The sequence below is a fragment of the Oncorhynchus kisutch genome, linkage group LG8 (genome assembly GCF_002021735.2).
Source record: "Oncorhynchus kisutch isolate 150728-3 linkage group LG8, Okis_V2, whole genome shotgun sequence".
Classification (NCBI taxonomy): Eukaryota; Metazoa; Chordata; class Actinopteri; order Salmoniformes; family Salmonidae; genus Oncorhynchus; species Oncorhynchus kisutch.
The window spans coordinates 36,728,764-36,751,005 of record NC_034181.2 but is presented as its reverse complement, the minus strand read 5'-3'; the positions used below and the strand labels follow the sequence as shown (position 1 = coordinate 36,751,005).

The window sequence follows — 22,242 nt, the reverse complement described above, 5'->3', positions numbered from 1 at the left end:
CTGACCCACTGAAATTGTGATACAGTGAATTATAAATGATATAATTTGTCTGTAAACAATTGTTGGAAAAATTACTTGTGTCATGCACAAAGTACATGTCCTAATCGACTTGGCAAAACTATAGTTTGTTAACAAGAAATTTGTGGAGTGATTGAAAAACAAGTTTTAATGACCTAAATGTACGTAAACTGTGTTGTTGGACTTGGAGAGCCATACATGTCTGACTCCTATTACTATGGTATGGAGAAACAGCCACTAATGAGGAAACCTGTTTCCTGATGTTGGTTTGCTGCATTCCAACAATCTCATGAAAGCATTGGAATCCAGAATATTATCTAACTTAACTGAGGGTTCTGGGTATATGCGCTATGAGGGATAATTGCTATGCCACTGTACATCTTAAAAAACACACAGGAGATATTTAACACTTCCTGTCACACACAACCCAACAACATAAGGTTTCTCACTCCTCTAAATAACACACATAAACACATGAAGTTAGATTCACCAACCCCTTCAAATAAGACAAAATATTATTTTTTTATGAATTCTTCTTGGTTTGATCATTCATCGCCCGACATACAGTACCAGTCAAAAGTTTGGACACACCTAATCATTCAAGGGTTTTTCTTTATTTGTACTATTTTCTACATTGTAGAATAATAGTAAAGACATCAACACTATGAAATAACACACATGGAATCATGTAGTAACCAAAAAATAGTTAAACAAATCAAAATATATTTTATATTTGGGATTCTACATAGTAACCATCCTTTGCCTTGCTGACAGCTTTGTACATTCTCTCAACCAGCTTCATGTGGTAGTCACCTGGAATGCATTTCAATTAACAGACATGCCTTGTTAAAGTTAATTTGTGGAATTGATTTCCTTCTTTATGCTTTTGAGCCTATCAGTTGTGTTGTGACAAGGTAGGGATGGTACACAGAAGATAGCTTATTTGGTAAAAGACCAAGTCCATATTATGACAAGAACAGCTCAAATAAGCAAAGAGAAACGGCAGTCCATCATTACTTTAAGACATGAAGGTCAGTCAATGCAGAACATTTCAAGAACTTTCAATGTTTCTTCAAGTGCTGTTGCAAAAACCACAAAGCATTATGATGAAACTGGCTCTTGTGAGGACCTCCACAGGAAAGGAAGACCCAGAGTTACCTCTACAGGACACTTACAGCACACGATGTCACAGGAAGGCCAAAAATATAATCAAGGACAACAACCACCCGAGCCATTGTCTGTTAACCCCACTATCATCCAGAAGGCGAGGTCAGTACAGGTGCATCAAAGCTGGGACCGAGAGACTGAAAAACAGCTTCCATCTCAAGGCCATCAGACTGTTAAATGGCCATCACTAGCACAGAGAGGCTGCTGCCTACATACGTACTTGAAATCATCGGCCACTTTAATAATTTCACTTTAATAATGTTTACATATCTTGCATTACTCATCTCATATTTATATACTGTTTTCTCTACTCTGCATCTTAGCCTATGCCGCTCTGACATTGCTCGTCCACATATTTATATATTCTTATTCCTTTACTTGGATTTTTGTGTATTAGGTATTTGTTGTGAAATTGTTAGATATTCTTGTTAGCTATTGCTACACTGTCGGAACTAGAAGCACAAGTATTTTGCTACACTCGCAATAAAATCTGCTTAACACGTATATGTGACCAATAAAATTGTATTTTATTTTATTTTATTTGCAGAGGATAAGTTCATTAGAGTTACTAGCCTCATAAATTGCAGCCCAAATAAATGCTTCACAGAGTTCAAGTAACAGACACATCTCAACATCAACTGTTCAGAGGAGACTGCATGAATCAGTTCCCACTGTGAAACATGGAGGAGGAGGTGTTATGGTGTGGGGGTGCTTTGCTGGTTAAACTGTCAGTGATTTATTTAGAATTCAAGGCACACTTAACCTGCATGGCTACCACAGCATTGTGCACCGATACACCATCCCATCTGCTTTGCGCTTAGTGGCACTATCATTTGTTTTTCAACAGGACAATGACCCAACATGCCTCCAGGCTGTGTAAGTCTATTTGACCAAGAAGGAGAGTAATGGAGTGCTGCATCAGATGACCTGATCTCCACAATCACCTGACCTCAACCCAATTGAGATGGTTTGGGATGAGTTGGACTGCAGAGTATAGGAAAAGCAGCCAGCAAGTGCTCAGCATATGTAGAAACCCCTTCAAGACTGTTGGAAAAGCATTCCAGGTGAAGCTGGTTGAGAGAATGCCAAGAGTGTGCAAAGCTGTCATCAAGGTAAAGGATGACTACTTTGAAGAATCTAAATTATATTTTGATATGTTTAACACATTTTTGGTTACTACATGATTCCATATGTGTCATTTCATAGTTTTGATGTCTTCACTATTATTCTACAATGTAAGAAATAGTAAAAATGAAGAAAAACCCTTGAATGAGTAGATGTGTCCAAACTTTTGACTGGTACTGTACTATACATTGAAAGTCGTAACACTTGAAATCTATTTTTACATTGGTCCCATTACAAGCTCTCTTCTATGTGTCCTTATGTTGCACATACTATATACTTAAACTGTAGTATTTGCGGTGTATGTTACAGATGGTAAACATTTGCGACCCAGATGGTGGTATGAAATATGTGTCGGTGCCATGTTTACAATCAACCTGATTCCTGTTAATCATTCAGGGGTCCAATAAATTACGTAACGTTAGATAATATTTTTTTCTGGGGAACATAAGGCCTTATAAAATGGAAGCAATATGGCTTCAATTGATGTGGCATTTTTCAGATGCAATCACCAGATATTTTTTTCTAATTACAGTTAAACACATGGCTTCCTTAAAAATGTCTTCTTCTATATAAATATCAATTATCTCTGTAATGACTGATTTAGCCATATGCTGTGGGCATTAGCTAGTCTTTTCCACTATACAGTACTGTAAACAGGAGTAGCCTGTATTATCTCTGTAGTTGAGCAAAACATAAAACATGGCCTTTCATAAATACCCATTATTTTCCATTTGCCCATACGTAGCGCATCATAGAAAGGAGTTTCTAGTAATACAAACTGTGTCACTTGTAATTGGAGGAGTTGCCCACCTTTCACACAGACCCAAATTGCAGGTTTTATTACCATAAAACTATTGAAGTGTTATTGTCTAACCCCACCAATGAGTACCAATGTAAAAAGCATTCTTAGCTGCAAATAAAACAAACCTATAATTTACAACATATTTTTAACTGGCGATGTTGCAACTGTAGCCTGTTGCTTGTGTAACATATCACCAGGATTTAGGGCAGGGTGTTAACCATGCAGGCACACATGAAGCAGGCGGACTGTCACAACAACAGACTGTTGCTGTTGTTCTTTTATTAATCAGGGTTTCAAAAAGGTATTCAAATGCGTGATATCTTAGAGAGATATGTTTACCCAATGAGTTCCACCTTACCACTGGCGTGTTTTGGACTTTAAACCCCTTTTAAACCTTCAAATCAAATCAAATAAAGCCCTTATAAAGCCCTTCGTACATGCTGATATCTCAAAGTGCTGTACAGAAACCCAGCCTAAAATCCCAAACAGCAAGCAATGCAGGTGTAGAAGCACGGTAGCTAGGAAAAACTCCCTAGAAAGGCCAAAACCTAGGAAGAAATCTAGAGAGGAACCAGGCTATGGGGGGTGGCCAGTCCTCTTCTGGCTGTGCCGGGTGGAGATTATAACAGAACATGGCCAAGATGTTCAAATGTTCATAAATGACCAGCATGGTCAAATAATAATAATCACAGGCAGAACAGTTGAAACTGGAGCAGCAGCACGGCCAGGTGAACTGGGGACAGCAAGGAGTCATCATGCCAGGTAGTCCTGAGGCATGGTCCTAGGGCTCAGGTCCTCCGAGAGAGAGAAAGAAAGAGAGAATTAGAGAGAGCATACATGAATTCACACAGGACACCGAATAAGACAGGAGAAGTACTCCAGATATAACAAACTGACCCTAGCCCCCCAACACATAAACTACTGCAGCATAAATACTGGAGGCTGAGACAGGAGGGGTCAGGAGACACTGTGGCCCCATCCGATGTTACCTCCGGACAGGGCCAAACAGGAAGGATATAACCCCACCCACTTTGCCAAAGCACAGCCCCCACACCACTAGAGGGATATCTTCAACCACCAACTTACCATCCTGAGACAAGACCGAGTATAGCCCACAAAGATCTCCGCCACAGCACAACCCAAGGGGGGGCGCCAACCCAGACAAGAAGATCACATCAGTAACTCAACCCACTCAAGTGACGCACCCCTCCTAGGGACGGCATGGAAGAGCACCAGTAAGCCAGTGACTCAGCCCCTGTAATAGGGTTAGAGGAAGAGATTCCCAGTGGAAAGAGGGGAACCGGCCAGGCAGAGACAGCAAGGGCGGTCCGTTTTCCGTTCACCTTCACACTCCTGGGCCAGACTACACTCAATCATAGGACCTACTGAAGAGATGAGTCTTCAGTAAAGACGGTTGAGACCGAGTTTGCGTCTCTCACATGGGTAGGCAGACCATTCCATAAAAATGGAGCTCTATAGGAGAAAGCCCTGCCTCCAGCTGTTTGCTTAGAAATTCTAGGGACAATTAGGAGGCCTGCGTCTTGTGACCGTAGCGTACGTGTAGGTATGTACGGTAGGACCAAATCAGAGAGATAGGTAGGAGCAAGCCCATGTAATGCTTTGTAGGTTAGCAGTAAAACCTTGAAATCAACCCTTGCCTTGACAGGAAGCCAGTGTAGGGAGGCTAGCACTGGAGTAATATGATCACATTTTTTGGTTCTAGTCAGGATTCTAGCAGCCGTATTTAGCACTAACTGAAGTTTATTTAGTGCTTTATCCGGGTAGCCGGAAAGTAGAGCATTGCAGTAGTCTAACCTAGAAGTAACAAAAGCGTGGATAAATTTTTCTGCATCATTTTTGGACAGAAAGTTTCAGATTTTTGCAATGTTACGTAGATGGAAAAAAGCTGTTCTTGAAACAGTCTTGATATGTTCGTCAAAAGAGAGATCAGGGTCCAGAGTAACACCGAGGTCCTTCACAGTTTTATTTGAGACGACTGTGGTTGAGCTACAGACATCTGGATGTACCATTGGATTTGTCTATTTCTTCTGCATCCGTTGGTAACAACCATTAGTCTGATTAATGGGGTGAGACAAGGGCGGATCCCGAAGGGGCCCGTGCCGGGTCTTTTCTTTTTACAAAAATGTCTGTAGAGTCCTAATATTTTGCGCTACAACGTTAAAATCTATCTATGAAAAGCTAAGACTCACGAACACGAACAATGAGTGACTACTTCAAGCATTTGTTGGATGCATTTTCTGTTTGTTTTGGTTGTGTTTGAGATTATTTTGTGAATTAATCATGAATAATGATGAGTGAGAAAGTTACAGATGCACAAATATCCTACCCCCAAGATATTTTTGGGGGGGTATGATATTTGTGCATCTGTAACTTTCTCACTCATCATTTCACGTTTAATTCAGGAAACATATAGAATATGTTATTCTTTACAAAGTGACTCCAAAATGACACAATACATGATTTACCATTCATTTCTATTGGGCACAAAATAATCTGAATCACGACCAAAACAAACAGCAAATGCATCCAACAAATGTGTAGAGTCACAAGCTTGATGTAATCATTGCGTGATATGAATATGAGACTAAATATTTAACTTTTTACAACTTTACACATACAAGGGAATTTGTCTCAATACTTTTGGTTCCCTAAAATGGGGGGACTATGTACAAAGAGTGCTGTAATTTTTAAACAGTTCACCCGATATGGATAAAAATACCCTTCAATTAAATATCACAGTCTGTACTTTAACCTCATAGTCGTTGTATAATTTCAAAGTCCTGGAGTACAGAGCCAAAACAACCAAACATGTGTCACTGTCCCAATTCTTTTGGAGCTCACTGTAAATAAAAACAAATCAGGTTTTTGCTTTGGCTGACTTCATTTTATACAACTCATGAAGACAAATATATTTATGTCAAATTGTTTTGTATTCTACTTGTAGCCCTGGTTGTCATGAAAAGAAAATAGTAATTCAAACTTGAACTTCTCAAATATGATGGTCAACCTGGTGTGTTTGAATACTTAGTTCTATCAAGCTTTGTGGGTTAATTATCACCTTACTAAAAAAATCTATCAATAAATTCACCAATAATTGACTTGGCAGAGACTACCACACCATTGCATAATGCCTCGTGCTGCTGCTGACTGCAAGTTTCCTAATCATGTCTGTCATGGTTCACTACTCTCTGGTCACACTGTCATTCTTACTGCACACTAAGGACCAGGCAGGACTACACTTCTCAACCTCATCTACTGGGCTTTTCAGAATGGATTATGAGGTATGTGGATTGTATCTTACTTACTTTTCTACAATATAGCCTGGGTGACTGAAGGTGCGCTTTCTGTAAGCCCCTTTGACATCACACTTTACGAGGCTGCAAATCGTATGCCAACAATTGGCATGCTGCATGCTGAAAAAGTTGAGAACCTGGCCACTCCACTCCACTCCAGTATTGATGTCTCGGGCCCAAGTGGCATGCCAGTTACACTCACAATGTTGCAGGGACTATAGCAGTCGTCTACTTCATGGCTTCAATTTCAGCTTCTACTGGGATTTGATGTAGCAGACAGCCTTATTATACAGCTGCTGACATAACACCATGGAAATATCTGTCGCCTTGAGGAGAACTAAAGGTTTTTATGTGCGTATTCTATATTTTGTGAAAAAATATCAGACAGAGATGTATTGTCAGATAATGTGTAAAAGGTAACAGATTTTAGTAGTAGACAATTGATTATTGATTCAAATCGGTCACTTTTTAGTTGCCAGTTCGGTAAATTATTGTACACGGTGAATAGGTTGTTGACATTCACTGCATGCCAGTTGTATCTGGTTCTGATTGGTTGCTACAGTTCCATAGCTGCTGCATTCGAACACATGTTGTGAGACATTCTGTCATTAACTGATAGATCACTCCTTTCTTTGTAATTTCTTTCAAATCTTATGAATATGTTATCACATAACAATATGTACTTATTGGTGTGTGTGTGTGTGTTTGTGGATGCATGTGTGTGTGGTTTGGTTTATTATCCTTGTGTGGACCAGGAGTCCTCACAAGGATAGTAAAGCAAGGAACTTTCAGACAAGTGGGGACATTTCAAATCAAATCAAATTTTATTTGCCACATACACATGGTTAGCAGATGTTAATGCGTAATGAGTGTAGCGAAATGCTTGCGCTTCTAGTTCCGACAATGCAGTAATAACCAACAAGTAATCTAACTAACAATTCCAAAACTACTGTCTTATACACAGTGTAAGGGGATAAAGAATATGTACATAAGGATATATGAATGAGTGATGGTACAGAGCAGCATAGGCAAGATACAGTAGATGGTATCGAGTACAGTATATACATATGAGATGAGTATGTAACAAAGTGGCATAGTTAAAGTGGCTAGTGATACATGTATTACATAAGGATGCAGTCGATGATATAGAGTACAGTATATACGTATGCATATGAGATGAATAATGTAGGGTAAGTAACATTATATAAGGTAGCATTGTTTAAAGTGGCTAGTGATATATTTACATCATTTCCCATCAATTCCCATTATTAAAGTGGCTGGAGTTGAGTCAGTGTCAGTGTCAGTGTGATGGCAGCAGCCACTCAATGTTAGTGGTGGCTGTTTAACAGTCTGATGGCCTTGAGATAGAAGCTGTTTTTCAGTCTTTCGGTCCCAGCTTTGATGCACCTGTACTGACCTCGCCTTCTGGATGATAGCGGGGTGAACAGTCAGTGGCTCGGGTGGTTGATGTCCTTGATGATCTTTATGGCCTTCCTGTAGCATCGGGTGGTGTAGGTGTCCTGGAGGGCAGGTAGTTTGCCCCCGGTGATGCGTTGTGCAGACCTCACTACCCTCTGGAGAGCCTTACGGTTTAGGGCGGAGCAGTTGCCGTACCAGGCGGTGATACAGCCCGCCAGGATGCTCTCGATTGTGCATCTGTAGAAGTTTGTGAGTGCTTTTGGTGACAAGCAGAATTTCTTCAGCCTCCTGAGGTTGAAGAGGCGCTGCTGCGCCTTCTTCACGATGCTGTCTGTGTGAGTGGACCAATTCAGTTTGTCTGTGATGTGTATGCCAAGGAACTTAAAACTTGCTACCCTCTCCACTACTGTTCCATCGATGTGGATAGGGGGGTGTTCCCTCTGCTGTTTCCTGAAGTCCACAATCATCTCCTTAGTTTTGTTGACGTTGAGTGTGAGGTTATTTTCCTGACACCACACTCCGAGGGCCCTCACCTCCTCCCTGTAGGCCGTCTCGTCGTTGTTGGTAATCAGGCCTACCACTGTTGTGTCATCCGCAAACTTGATGATTGAGTTGGAGGCGTGCGTGGCCACGCAGTCGTGGGTGAACAGAGAGTACAGGAGAGGGCTCAGAACGCACCCTTGTGGGGCCCCAGTGTTGAGGATCAGCGGGGAGGAGATGTTGTTGCCTACCTTCACCACCTGGGGGTGACCCGTCAGGAAGTCCAGTACCCAGTTGCACAGGGCGGGGTCGAGACCCAGGGTCTCGAGCTTGATGACGAGCTTGGAGGGTACTATGGTGTTGAATGCCGAGCTATAGTCGATGAACAGCATTCTCACATAGGTATTCCTCTTGTCCAGATGGGTTAGGGCAGTGTGCAGTGTGGTTGAGATTGCATCGTCTGTGGACCTATTTGGGCGGTAAGCAAATTGGAGTGGGTCTAGGGTGTCAGGTAAGGTGGAGGTGATATGGTCCTTGACTAGTCTCTCAAAGCACTTCATGATGACGGAAGTGAGTGCTACGGGGCGGTAGTCGTTTAGCTCAATTACCTTAGCTTTCTTGGGAACAGGAACAATGGTGGCCCTCTTGAAGCATGTGGGAACAGCAGACTGGTATAGGGATTGATTGAATATGTCCGTAAACACACCGGCCAGCTGGTCTGCGCATGCTCTGAGGGCGCGGCTGGGGATGCCGTCTGGTCCTGCAGCCTTGCGAGGGTTAACACGTGTAAATGTCTTACTCACCTCGGCTGCAGTGAAGGAGAGTCCGCATGTTTTCGTTGCAGGCCGTGTCAGTGGCACTGTATTGTCCTCAAAGCGGGCAAAAAAGTTATTTAGTCTGCCTGGGAGCAAGACATCCTGGTCCGTGACTGGGCTGGATTTCTTCTTGTAGTCCGTGATTGACTGTAGACCCTGCCACATGCCTCTTGTGTCTGAGCCGTTGAATTGAGATTCTACTTTGTCTCTGTACTGACGCTTAGCTTGTTTGATAGCCTTGCGGAGGGAATAGCTGCACTGTTTGTATTCGGTCATGTTACCAGTCACCTCGCCCTGATTAAAAGCAGTGGTTCGCGCTTTCAGTTTCACGCGAATGCTGCCATCAATCCACGGTTTCTGGTTAGGGAATGTTTTAATCGTTGCTATGGGAACGACATCTTCAACGCACGTTCTAATGAACTCGCACACCGAATCAGCGTATTCGTCAATATTGTTATCTGACGCAATACGAAACATGTCCCAGTCCACGTGATGGAAGCAGTCTTGGAGTGTGGAGTCAGCTTGGTCGGACCAGCGTTGGACAGACCTCAGCGTGGGAGCCTCTTGTTTTAGTTTCTATCTGTAGGCAGGGATCAACAAAATGGAGTCGTGGTCAGCTTTTCCGAAAGGGGGGCGGGGCAGGGCCTTATATGCATCGCGGAAGTTAGAGTAACAATGATCCAAGGTTTTTCCACCCCTGGTTGCGCAATCGATATGCTGATAAAATTTAGGGAGTCTTGTTTTCAGATTAGCCTTGTTAAAATCCCCAGCTACAATGAATGCAGCCTCCGGATAAATGGATTCCAGTTTGCAAAGAGTTCACCGGCCCCCACAAGGAAAAGGGCTATTTTAGGCTTATGGGTTAGGTTTAGGGTTGGGGTTACAGCTAGGGTTAGGGGTTTAGGATTAAGGATGGGTTTAGGATTAAGGTTAGGCTTAGGTTAGGTTAAGGATTATGGGTTAAGGGTTAAGGTTTAGGTTTAGGTTTAGGTTTAGATTTAAGAATTTGGGAAAATAGGATTTTGAATTGGAATACATTTTTGTGTCCCCACAAGGATAATAAAACAAACGTGTGTGCGTGTGTGCGTGCAGGAAGCAGTGTGTGCTCTGAACACCTTGCAGACCAATGTGAGTGTGTTGGATCAGGTGCAGAGGGAGCGGAGTGAGCTACCTGAGCTGCAGCTCCAGGCCATGCGGGGCTTCCTCCATCGTACAGGCCTCACAGTGAGTGACCAATAGACACACTAAAACCAGCATCTAGACTGCCACCACACAATATGCACACTCTCAAATATATATATATATATATATATATATATATATATATATTTATATATTCTGAGCATCATTACATGCTAATCTCTATTTCCTCACTGGTGACTCCTGTTACTTGATCTGTTGACTGCCTCTCTTGGCCCGTTGACTTATGAGACATAGGGGCCGCTCTCACTACTCCACGGCTGGATGTTGTTTTAGGTAGACAAGCTGGACCACCTCAATATAATCCATGTGACAGGCACCAAGGGCAAGGTAAACATGGTATTTTTTCTGTGAAAAAATGACAAGGCTTTTCTAAAATATTATTTTGACATGTGTATGAAGTACAATAACACATGAAATACAATACAAGTAATGTAAGACTTACTTACTCTCTCTTTCTGCTCTTTCAGGGATCAACATGTGCCTTTACTGAGAGAATCCTCAGGGACTATGGCTTTCGGACTGGGTTTTACAGGTATAGTATATAACTGAAGAAGACAGGTGTTGGTGTGTTCTCCCTCAGTATGTGCGTTCAAGCTTAAGTTTCGTTTGTAGTTTTTTTAACCTGTTGCATCGGGAAGTTTAGTGTCAGGGTTTTTGCGCATGGAGAAGCACTGGTATCCCTATACTGAACTTTGACTTGTTAGGTCTTTGCCCAATTAATTATTAACCTGTGTTGTTACAAGTGAGCCTGCTTTGAAGTGCTTAAATTATGAAGAAAGCTTAACTGTACTATTGGGAAAATATGGCCAAAATATGACCTGTTGGCTTGCTTGTACAATGCTATGTGAACATTCTTATCACACACACACAATATTATGTCTAACATACAGTCAGAGTTGTGGTGGCACATTATGAATGTCATCTGTTCCTTACAGCTCACCACACCTGGTACAGGTCAGAGAGAGAATACGCATCAATGGACAACCAATCAGCAAAGAGCTCTTCACCAAATACTTCTGGGAGGTGTTTTCCCAGTTAGATGCTACAAAGGTACAGTATGTCTTCATATAGACTCTCAGATAAAAGGTAACGAATTGTACTTAAAGGGGTACAAACACTTGTCACTGTAGTTGTATCCTGTAAGGTGCATCCATTGTAACATTAGTTATACAGTAGGTAGAGATGAAGTCGGAAGTTTACATACACCTTAGCCAAGTACATTTAAACTCATTTTTCACAATTCCTGACATTTAATCCCAGTAAAAAAATCCCTGTATTAGGTCAGTTAGGATCACCTCTTTATTTGAAGAATTTGAAATGTCACAATAATAGTAGAGATAATTATTTATTTCAGCTTTTATTTCTTTCATCACATTCCCAGTGGGTCAGAAGTTTACATACACTCAATTAGTATTTGATAGCATTGACTACATTGTATAACTTGGGTCAAACGTTTCGATTAGCCTTCCACAAGCTACCCACAATAAGTTGGGTGAATTTTGGCCCATTCCTCCTGACAGTGCTGGTGTAACTGAGTCAGGTTTGTAGGCCTCCTTGCTCGTACAGACCTTTTCAGTTATGCCCACAAATGTTCTATTTTACCCCCACAACATGATCCTGCCACCCCCGTGCTTCATGGTTGGGATGGTGTTCTTCGGCTTGCAAGCATCCTCCTTTTTCCTCCAAACACAACGATGGTCATTATGGCCAAACAGTTCTATTTTTGTTTCATCAGACCAGAGGACATTTCTCAAAAAATTACGACCTTTGTCCCCATGTGCAGTTGCAAACCGTAGTCTGGCTTTTTTATGGCGGTTTTGGAGCAGTGGCTTCTTCCTGCTGAGCGGCCTTTCAGGTTATGTCGATATAGGACTCATTTTACTGTGGATATAGATAATTTTGTACCTGTTTCCTCCAGCATCTTCACAAGGTCCTTTGCTGTTGTTCTGGGACTGATCTGGCTTTTCTCACCAAAGTACGTTCATCACTAGGAGACAGAATGCGCCTCCTTCCTGAGCGGTATGACGTCTGCGTGGTCCCATGGTGTTTATACTTGCGTACAATTGTTTGTACAGATGAACGTGGTACCTTCAGGTGTTTGGAAATTGCTCCCAAGGATGAACCAGACTTGTGGAGGTCTACAATTCTTTTCTGAGGTCTTGGTTGATTTCTTTTGATTTTCCCATGATGTCAAACAAAGAGGCACTGAGTTTGAAGGTAGGCCTTGAAATACATCCACAGGTATACCTCCAATTGACACACATTATGTAAATTATGCCATGCACAAAGTAGCCGACTTGCCAAAACTATAGTTTGTTAACAAGAAATTTGTGGAGTGGTTGAAAAACAAGTTTTAATTCTCCAACCTAAGTGTAGGTAAACTTCCAACTTCAGCTGCACATAAGTGTACCCTTGCAGTTTGTACCTTAAAATAGACAAATTTGCCGTTTTAAGGTACCACCGCAGTGACAAAGCCGTGTTCCTTTTAAAGCTGCAATGTTTAACTTTTTGGGCTACTCAACCAAATTCACATATAAATGTGTGTTATAGATCTGTCATTCTCATTGAAAGCAGGTCTAGATTTTTTCTATGTGCGCTATTTCTATGCTTTGGTTCTTAAGTTTTTTTGTTGCGTCTTTTACTTTCTGTTTTGCATACCAGCTTCAAACAGCTGAAAATACAATATTTTAATCCTAATTTCTCATGTAAATTGCTCTGGGTAAGTGTGTCTACTAAATGACTAAAATGTAAAAATAATTATAAATATATTGACTGCAAGAAGCCCAAACAGTATGTATAATGTTTGACTAAAACCTAATAATTCCAAACCTTTCATACATTTGTATATACGATCATGTGTCTCTCTCCTTTGCGTTGGATTACTTGGGAACATATTCATTAAATTAAAATCACTTGGAGCTGATTTCCTGGTGTTTTTACAGTCTATTATATCTAACAATAATAACAATAAAAAAAATACATTTTTTTTCTCTGAAAACTTTGGGGGCCAAATAAAACCAACCGCGGAGCAAATTCGTCATTCAACAAAAAACCTCATATACCAACAATACATTGCGGCTTTGACGTCAAGAAAGGAACAGCCTGTTGGTGGCTTTGGTGATGGAGGCGAATCGTGTAAGTAGTAGGTACTAAAGTGCCCAAAGAGATGCGTAGTTTTATGTTGCTAGTAGATGATAAAATAAGATAGCCAGCTATCTAAGTGTACCGGGCCAAACAAAACGAACTGGCCCACTCAGATCTAGCATGGTGTTTGGGGATTGAATAAGCTAACTAGTTGGCTAACATTAGCAAGCAACAACAACTCCATCAACACTGCACGTTTTGCAGAAATTAATAATTTATTAATCAATCGGATTAATGTAATTGTTTATGTCTATGTATGTACTGTATATATGTTGTATATATGTTTCCTGCAATTAGTATGATCTGTTACAAACGTCAATTTGTACAATTTGTTATGAATTTGTAAGTGCTTAAGATCCCGATCAATCTCTTTGGACCGCTTAAGCTGGTACAACACTTCTGTTACAACTCTTCTTGTACAACACCTCTGGTACAACACTTCTGGTATAACACCTCTGGTACAACACTTCTGGTACAACACTTCTGGTACAACACCTCTGGTACAACACTTCTGGTACAACACCTCTGGTACAACACTTCTGGTACAACACTTCTGGTACAACACCTCTGGTACAACACTTCTGGTACAACACCTCTGGTACAACACTTCTGGTACAACACCTCTGGTACAACACTTCTGGTACAACACTTCTGGTACAACACCTCTGGTACAACACTTCTGGTACAACACCTCTGGTACAACACTTCTGTTACAACTCTTCTGGTACAACACCTCTGGTACAACACCTCTGGTACAACACTTCTGGTACAACACCTCTGGTACAACACTTCTGGTACAACACCTCTGGTACAACACCTCTGGTACAACACTTCTGGTACAACACTTCTGGTACAACACTTCTGGTACAACACCTCTGGTACAACACTTCTGGTACAACACCTCTGGTACAACACCTCTGGTACAACACTTCTGGTACAACACCTCTGGTACAACACCTCTGGTACAACACCTCTGGTACAACACTTCTGGTACAACACCTCTGGTACAACACTTCTGGTACAACACCTCTGGTACAACACTTCTGGTACAACACCTCTGGTACAACACCTCTGGTACAACACCTCTGGTACAACACCTCTGGTACAACACCTCTGGTACAACACCTCTGGTACAACACTTCTGTTACAACTCTTCTGGTACAACACTTCCATATTCAAAATATTAGGTACAAAAATGTACCATTATACTAGATTATTCTCACATGTACCCTAAAATGTACTGAACAGTACATACTGTATGTGCACCTCTGAAGGTACATTATGTGTATTTTGATATTTTTGTACCCCAGGGAACAATAATGTACCCTAACCATACCCTTTCTTTCTGAGAGTGTAGTGTTGAAGAATGAACCCTGATGTAGCCCACCAGCCTCAAAGAAACTCTGACCCTTCCCTGTTATGACTGTGTCACTGCACTGATCCTCAGGACTCCCATGGAGTTAATATGCCGGCCTATTTCCGCTTCCTCACCATCCTGGCGTTCCATGTCTTCCTACAGGAGAGGGTAACATTCACATACCCTGTCACATGTACAGTTTGTTTACAAATGTACTAATAACCAAATCAAGGGTGAACATTGTAAACCATTCTGAGCAGTATCTCTTCATACAACAGGTTGATTTAGCTGTTATTGAGGTTGGGATTGGAGGGGCCTATGACTGTACGAACATCATCAGGTAATTTTGCTGCATATCATAGAGGATGTACTATCAAAGTCAAACATACGATTGATTAGTTACAGAATCTGTTATCACTTCTTTTTCTTCCTGACATTTGACGTACAGGAAGCCGTGGGTTTGTGGGATATCCTCCTTAGGAATTGATCATACAAGTATACTAGGAAACACCATAGAGGAGATCGCCTGGCAGAAAGCAGGCATATTTAAGGTGAGAGTAATGCATGTTGTGTTGGTGAGGTCAACCTACTATATACACTGTGTACAGTACTTACTATCTATAGCCTGTCTGCAGGGGGTGAATGTAGTTGAATAAAGTATTATTCCTCCCCAGCCAGGGGTGCCCGTGTTCACTGTCAAGCAGCTAGATAGGCCCATGACTGTTCTACAGGACAGAGCCAAAGAGATAGGGGTGAGTGACTGGGGCCTTTTCTCCTCCTGAATGTGCATGGATTTGCTATGTGTTTGTTTGAACGTGATCATATTTCAGATGCTTTTTCTGACCCCCTGTGTTGTGTAGTGTCCTCTGTGGGTTTGTCCAGATCTGGAGCAGTATGAGTCTGGGGCTGGCCCTCTGAGTCTGGGCCTGGCTGGACAACAGCAGCGTTGCAACGCATCACTCGCCCTGCAGCTCAGCAAGACCTGGCTACAGCGCTACAGACAGTCTGGTGTGTGTGTGTGTATGTGTATGTGTGTTATATTATAACTCACAAAGAAGGACAATGTTATTCTAGCTAGTATAGGAAGATATTGCTCAAGATAACAGTACACATTCCAATCGTGATGAGGTTCAGTAAGTTACTGTGGGACTCTACTGACTTTCAGATGATCAGCTTGCTGCCCCGATAGTGGAGAATAGGCTGGTCTCCCAGGCAACAGCCTTTAAGCCCAGCCCCATCATGGTCAAAGGTCGGTAGCATACTCTCACCCATGAAACATCCAGATAATTAAACACCTGTGCCTGAAAGCACAACATGAAAAAGGATCTGTCTCACACTTCCCTTACTTCTCCACTCATCTCCCTCCCTCTGTCTCCAGGCTTGAAGGTGACAGAGTGGCCTGGAAGAACTCAGACTCTGAGGCATGGTCCTGTCACCTACTACCTGGACGGAGCCCACACCACGGGCAGCATGCAGGCCTGTGTACACTGGTTCAGCCAGGAGATCCAACAGGAAGAGAGTAGCAACAGGTTAGTCTCTGCCTGGCCTCTAGGGGGCCCACATACTTCTCTACAGTGGCCTTAGTTGGTCAAATGATTGTAGAAAACTGTAGGCCTATATGACTGTGAGAAATAGTAGCATGCACGCAAACATCAGCACACACCATCTCAGAATTTCTGTGAGATTTGACACTCATATAGATTCGATACTACATTTTGTGTCAAATTTACCGTCCATTCATTTCACGGTCAGATTTGATGTCATTATTTGATAGACAGCATCTCTGTGTAGGCCTACTCACTGTGTGTGTGTGACAGGGGCCCTGTGATCCGAGTACTGCTGTTCAACACCACAGGAGAGAGGGACTCTGCTGCCATGCTCAAACTCCTAGAGGTGAGTACTACAGGTCTGGGATCAGATACACAGATACTGCTGTCTGCTGCTCTATTCTGTAGGTGTACAGCACCTAAAGAAGCACAAACAGATCAAACCCTGAAATAGAATAAATGTCTAACATCGTCTCCCTTTGTTGTCCCTGCAGCCATGCCAGTTTGATTTTGCTGTGTTTTGTCCCAACATCACTGAACCTATTACAGAAAACAATGCAGGTGAGTTTACTTCTATGTTTGGGGTTTTAACAGACAGCTGCAAAGACATTGCAATTTTCTGGCACATAATTGCCACAAAGAATATGAAACATATGATTACATAACTTACATAACTTTTCTTGGCTGTGTAAAAAAAATGCTACCACATTCATTGTCCAGCTGTGAGAAATGTATGAGAGGTGTGTGTGCAGTCCTTCACTTTCTTTGCTTGCTCTGCTCTTTTTCAGATCAGCAGAATTTCAATGTGTCTGTGGAGAACATGCTGACCCGTTGCCTTGACAACCAGATCAGCTGGCAGAGCCTGAGCGGAACAGAGACTAAGCAGGGGTCTGAGTCTGAGCTGCTGATAAAGGGCAGGCTCCCCTTGCTGGCCAAGACCAGGACCCACACCATGGTCTTCCCTTGCATCCTCAGCGCCCTCCAGTGGATCAGCCAGGGAAGGGACGCTGTGCTGGCTGCTGCAGGGAGCCCCTATCTCCCAGTACAGCCCAGTATCACGGCAAAAGCAGAACCATTGAGAGAGGCAGCCCAGGTCTCTGTCCTGGTTACAGGTAGTCTACACCTAGTAGGAGGGGTGCTGAAATACCTGGACCCCTCGCTAGCCTCCTAATTAACTATTGGCCCAACAATTGGCCCATCAGTCTGGCTTGGATTTTTGTAGGACATTGAGATACACTCAATGTTTGACAGGTATTATATTTGAGGTGTTTACAGCTTAGGGTCTTCTTGAATAGATGTGTGCTTCTTGTCCAGTGTGGTGCACTCAATTTGCTCTGTCCTCAGTGCAGGATCCCTGGGCTTTCATACTACGAAGTTGTGCTGTACTGTGTCAGCAAGTCAAGTTGAATGATTTTCTCAGGGTGATTGAATTACGATTGTTTTGAATTGTATTTTCTCTTTGAATTATCGCTTTGACTAATGTACATAATGAAAATCAAAGCATGTATAAATTTGTACATAGTTGTGAATGAAGACTTTAACAGTACCAGTCAAAAGTTTGGACACCTTCTCATTCAAGGGTTTTTCTTTATTTTTACTGTTTTCTACATAATAGTGAAGCCATCAAAACAATGAAAGAACAGATATAGAGTTATGTAGTAACCAAAAAAGCATTAAACAAATCAAAATATATTTTGGATTCTTCAAAGTAGCCACCCTTTGCCTTGTTGACAGCTTTGCACACTCTTGGCATTCTCTCAACCAGCTTCATGAGGAATGCTTTTCCAACAGTCTTGAAGGAGTTCCCACATATACTGAGCACTTGTTGGCTGCTTTTTCTTCACTCTGCAGTCCAACTCATCCCAAAACATCTCATTTGGGTTAAGGTTGGCCGATTGTGGAGGTCAGGTCATCTGATGCAGCACCATCACTCTCCTTGGTCAAATAGCCCTTACACAGCCTGGAGGTGTGTTGCATCATTGTTCTGTTGAAAAACAAATGGTAGTCCCACTAAGCCCAAACCAGATGGGATGGCGTAGCACTGCAGAATGCTGTGGTAGCCATGCTAGTTAAGTGTGCCATGAATTCTAAATAAATCACTGACAGTGTCACCAGCAAGGCACTCCCACATCATCACACATCTTCCTCCATGCTTCAAGGTGGGAACCACACATGCGGAGATCATCCATTCACCTACTACGCGTCTCACAAAGACACGGCGGTTAGAACATAAAAATGCACATTTGGACTCATCAGACCAATGGACAGATTTCCACCAGTCTAATGTCCATTGCTCGTGTTTCTTGGCCCAAGCAAGTCTCTTCTTACTGGTATCCTTTAATAGTGATTTCTTTGCAGCAATACGACCATGAAGGCCTGATTCACACTGTCTCCTCTGAACAGTTGTTGTTGAGATCTGTCTGTTACTTGAACTCTGAGAAGCATTTATTTGGCCTGCAAAAGAGGCTGGTAACTCTAGGGCTGCCAGCATCTCAAATATAAAATGTATTTATTTAACACTTTTTTGGTTACTACATGATTCCATATGTGTTATTTCATAGTTTTGATGTATTTTTCTATTTTCTATTATTCTACAATGTTGAAAATAATACAAAATAAATAAAAACCCTTGAATGAGTAGATGTGTCCAATCTTTTGACAGGTACTGTATATTAATTGGTTGTTTTAATTTGTAAACTAGCCTAGCATTGACTGTTCATAGATACAGACTGCCACATATTCAAGGACCTTTTCCAGAGTTGCACTGAAACAGAACAACATGCCTGTGTGTCTCTGTCTGCATGCCACCTCAGTGAATGAATTCCCGGTAATGTCTTAGGTAAGCTTACAGACAAACACAATCTTAAAAGCTAAATGGACTGCAATATTTTGCCATTAGCATTACCTTCAAAATATAATGAGAGGAAGTTTGCTCAAATCCCCTTATCCTGGATGAATCTTTTCATTACTTCAGCATCTGAGGGGGTTAGCACGATGGCCAAGTCTGGGAGAGAAGGGGTTGAAAGTGGGACGTTTGTGTGGGTTCAGGGCCTCGCTCCTGCTTATTAGCCTCTCATCAAGATGACCAGAGACAGAAGGTCATAAGAGAGGAGCCCTACAATCTGCTTCAACTTTAAAGGGACCACATGACTGGTGGCATTTAATGAAACTGTTCTACGAATCAGTAAACATTTTTATGCTAAGGTCAGAGATATAGCCATACTCTCAGGTGCATTGGATATTGCTGCTGGACTGAACGTTTCAGTAGATTGAAAGCCTTTGTGACAACCACATTGAAGAAAAAAAACATAATTTACACCAAACAAACAATGAAGCTAAAAAGATGGCCCAATAGGCTGTTACATTGAACATAAATTACAATATATTTAGTCAATAGGAATATAGAGGCAACAGACGAATTCTGAAGTTTTGATGAGGATACTATCTGGTGCTAGCAAATTGACAGAGGACTCCTTTTCCCCTTCAATGGAATACTGCAGCACCGCTGCTGTTTAAGAAGATTGTACTACTTAGAATCCGATTACAGCAGGTACTCCCAGGACAGGTCCTTGTCTAAAGCCCTGGTAGTGGCAGTGAGTGAACTGCAACGCTGCACTTATACTGTATCAGAGGCTCATTACACTGTGAGGTGGCAGCACTGCAACTACTGCAGTGACTTAGGAGACAATGGAAAGTTGGTTTTAATGCAGATTTTTAAAATTTATTCAGTGCTGTGGACGCAGTCAGATGAATATGAGGCAACAAAGGTAACTGGTGGATTATCTGTCCAATGGAGTCTGAATGCCCTCCAGTCCTCTGCTCTACCCACATTTAAAATGCGAGAGAAAACTGTGAGCCCAGTAGAGCTGTGGGTCACAAGGCATTGTCAAATAGTTTGAATTGAAGTTCAGCAGCTTCACTAAGGTTTTGCTCAGAGTGCGTCTCCAACAAATCAAATTGCAATTGTTTACATGCGCCAATACAACTCATGTAGACTTTACTGTGAAATGCTTGTTACAAGCTCTTTCGAATAATGCAGAGTTTCCAAATGAAAACAAAAATAGTAGAGGGGAATAAAATAAATAAACGAGAATGGACCTACGGTGTGCTCGGAAAGTATTCAGACCCCTTGACTTTTTCCACATTTTGTTACATTACAGCGTTATTCTAAAATGGATGAAGTAGTTTTCCCCCCTGATCATTCTACATGCAATACCCCATAATGACAAAGCAAAAAACGTTTTTTTTATTTTCTTTTTAATGTTTGCAAATGTATTAACAATAAACAACTGAAATATCATATTTACATAAGTATTCAGAACCTTTACTCAGTACTTTGTTGAAGCACCTTTGGCAGCTATTACAGCCTCGAGTCTTCTTAGGTATGACGCTACAAGCTTGGCACACCTGTATTTGGGGACTTTCTCCCACTCTTCTCCGCAGATCCCCTCAAGCTCTGCCTGGCTGCACAACTATTTTTAGGTCTCTCCAGAGATGTTCGATCAGGTTCAAGTGCGGGCTTTGGCTGGGTCACTCAAGAACATTCAGAGACTTTTCCCGAAGCCACTCCTGCTTTGTCTTGGCTGTGTGCTTAGGGTTATTGTCCTGTTGGATGGTGAACATTTGCCCCAGTTTGAGGTCCTGAGTGCTCTGGAGCAGGTTTTCATCAAGGATCACTCTGTACATTGCTCCGTTCATCTTTCCCTCAATCCTGACTAGTCTCTCAGTCCCTACCCCTAACAAACATCCCCACAGCATGATGCTGCCACCACCATGCTTCACCGTAGGGATGGTGCCTGGTTTCCTCCATACGTGATGCTTGGCATTCAGATCAAAGAGTTCAATCTTGGTTTCATCAGACCAGAGAATCTTGTTTCTCATGGTCTGAGAATCCTTTAGATGCCTTTTGGCAAACTCCAAGCGGGCTGTCATGTGATTTTACTGAGTAGTGGTTTCCATCTGGCCACGTTACCATAAAGGCCTGATTGATGGAGTGCTGCAGAGATGGTTGTCCTTCTGGAAGGTTCTCCCATCAGAAGAACTCTGCAGCTCTGTCAGAGTGACCATCGGGTTTTTGGTCACCTCCCTGACCAAGGCCCTTCTCCCGAATTTGCTCAGTTTGGCCGGGTGGCCAGCTCTTTGAAGAGTCTTGGTGGTTCCAAACTTCTTCCATTTACGAATGATAGAGGCCACTGTTCTTGGATTCATTCAATGCTGCAGAATTGTTTTGGTACCCTTCCCCAGACACAATCCTGTCTCGGAGCTCTACGGACAATTCTTTCGACCTCATAGCTTTGTTTTTGCACTGTAGGGATGCAGCCAGCCAATATGCTCTCGATGATGCAGCTAAAACTTTTTGAGGATCCGGGGGCTCATGCTAAATCTTTTTAGCCTCCTGAGGGGGAAGAGGTGCTTCTGTGCCCTCTTCATGACTGTGCGGATGTGTGTGGACCATGTTAAGTCCTTAGTGATGTGGACGCCAAGGAACTTGAAGCTCTCGACCCGCTCCACTACAGCCCTGTCGATGTGGATGGTGGCGTGCTCTCCCCTCTTTCTCCTATAGTCCATGATCAGCTCCTTGGTCTTACTGAAGTTGAGGGAGAGGTTATTGTCCTAGCACCACAATGCTATGTCTCTGACCTCCTGCTTGTAGGCTGACTCATCACCGTCGGTGACCAGCACTGTGTCGTCAGCGAACTTGGTCACGCAATTGTCGGTGAACAGGGAGTACAGGAGGGGACTAAGCGAACACTCGAGGAAGTCCAGGATCCAGTTGCAGAGGTAGGGGTACAGTCCCAGGGTCCCGAGCTTGGTGATGAGCTAGGAGGGCGCTATGCTATTGAATGCTGAG

General features: G+C 42.4%; 1 protein-coding gene across 2 annotated transcripts; it reads left to right on the top strand.

The window, feature by feature from the left end:
• The first annotated feature begins 6,252 nt into the window (after positions 1–6,252).
• LOC109895745 (folylpolyglutamate synthase, mitochondrial) lies at positions 6,253–20,697 on the top strand. Of its 2 annotated transcripts, none has more exons than XM_020489702.2 (15): positions 6,253–6,414; positions 10,233–10,364; positions 10,617–10,670; positions 10,811–10,875; positions 11,279–11,393; positions 14,935–15,012; positions 15,123–15,184; positions 15,293–15,395; positions 15,519–15,596; positions 15,705–15,852; positions 16,010–16,093; positions 16,223–16,373; positions 16,662–16,737; positions 16,886–16,952; positions 17,180–18,083. In XM_020489702.2, exons 1-15 carry the CDS (start codon positions 6,298–6,300, stop codon positions 17,560–17,562), a joined length of 1,713 nt encoding a protein of 570 aa, XP_020345291.2. In that variant the 5' UTR covers positions 6,253–6,297; the 3' UTR covers positions 17,563–18,083. The 2 variants fall into 2 exon arrangements, with proteins under 2 accessions (XP_020345291.2, XP_031686098.1); XM_031830238.1 differs by lacking the exon at positions 6,253–6,414 and adding an exon at positions 6,534–6,777 and having other exon boundaries at positions 17,180–20,697.
• Positions 20,698–22,242: the final 1,545 nt, after the last annotated feature.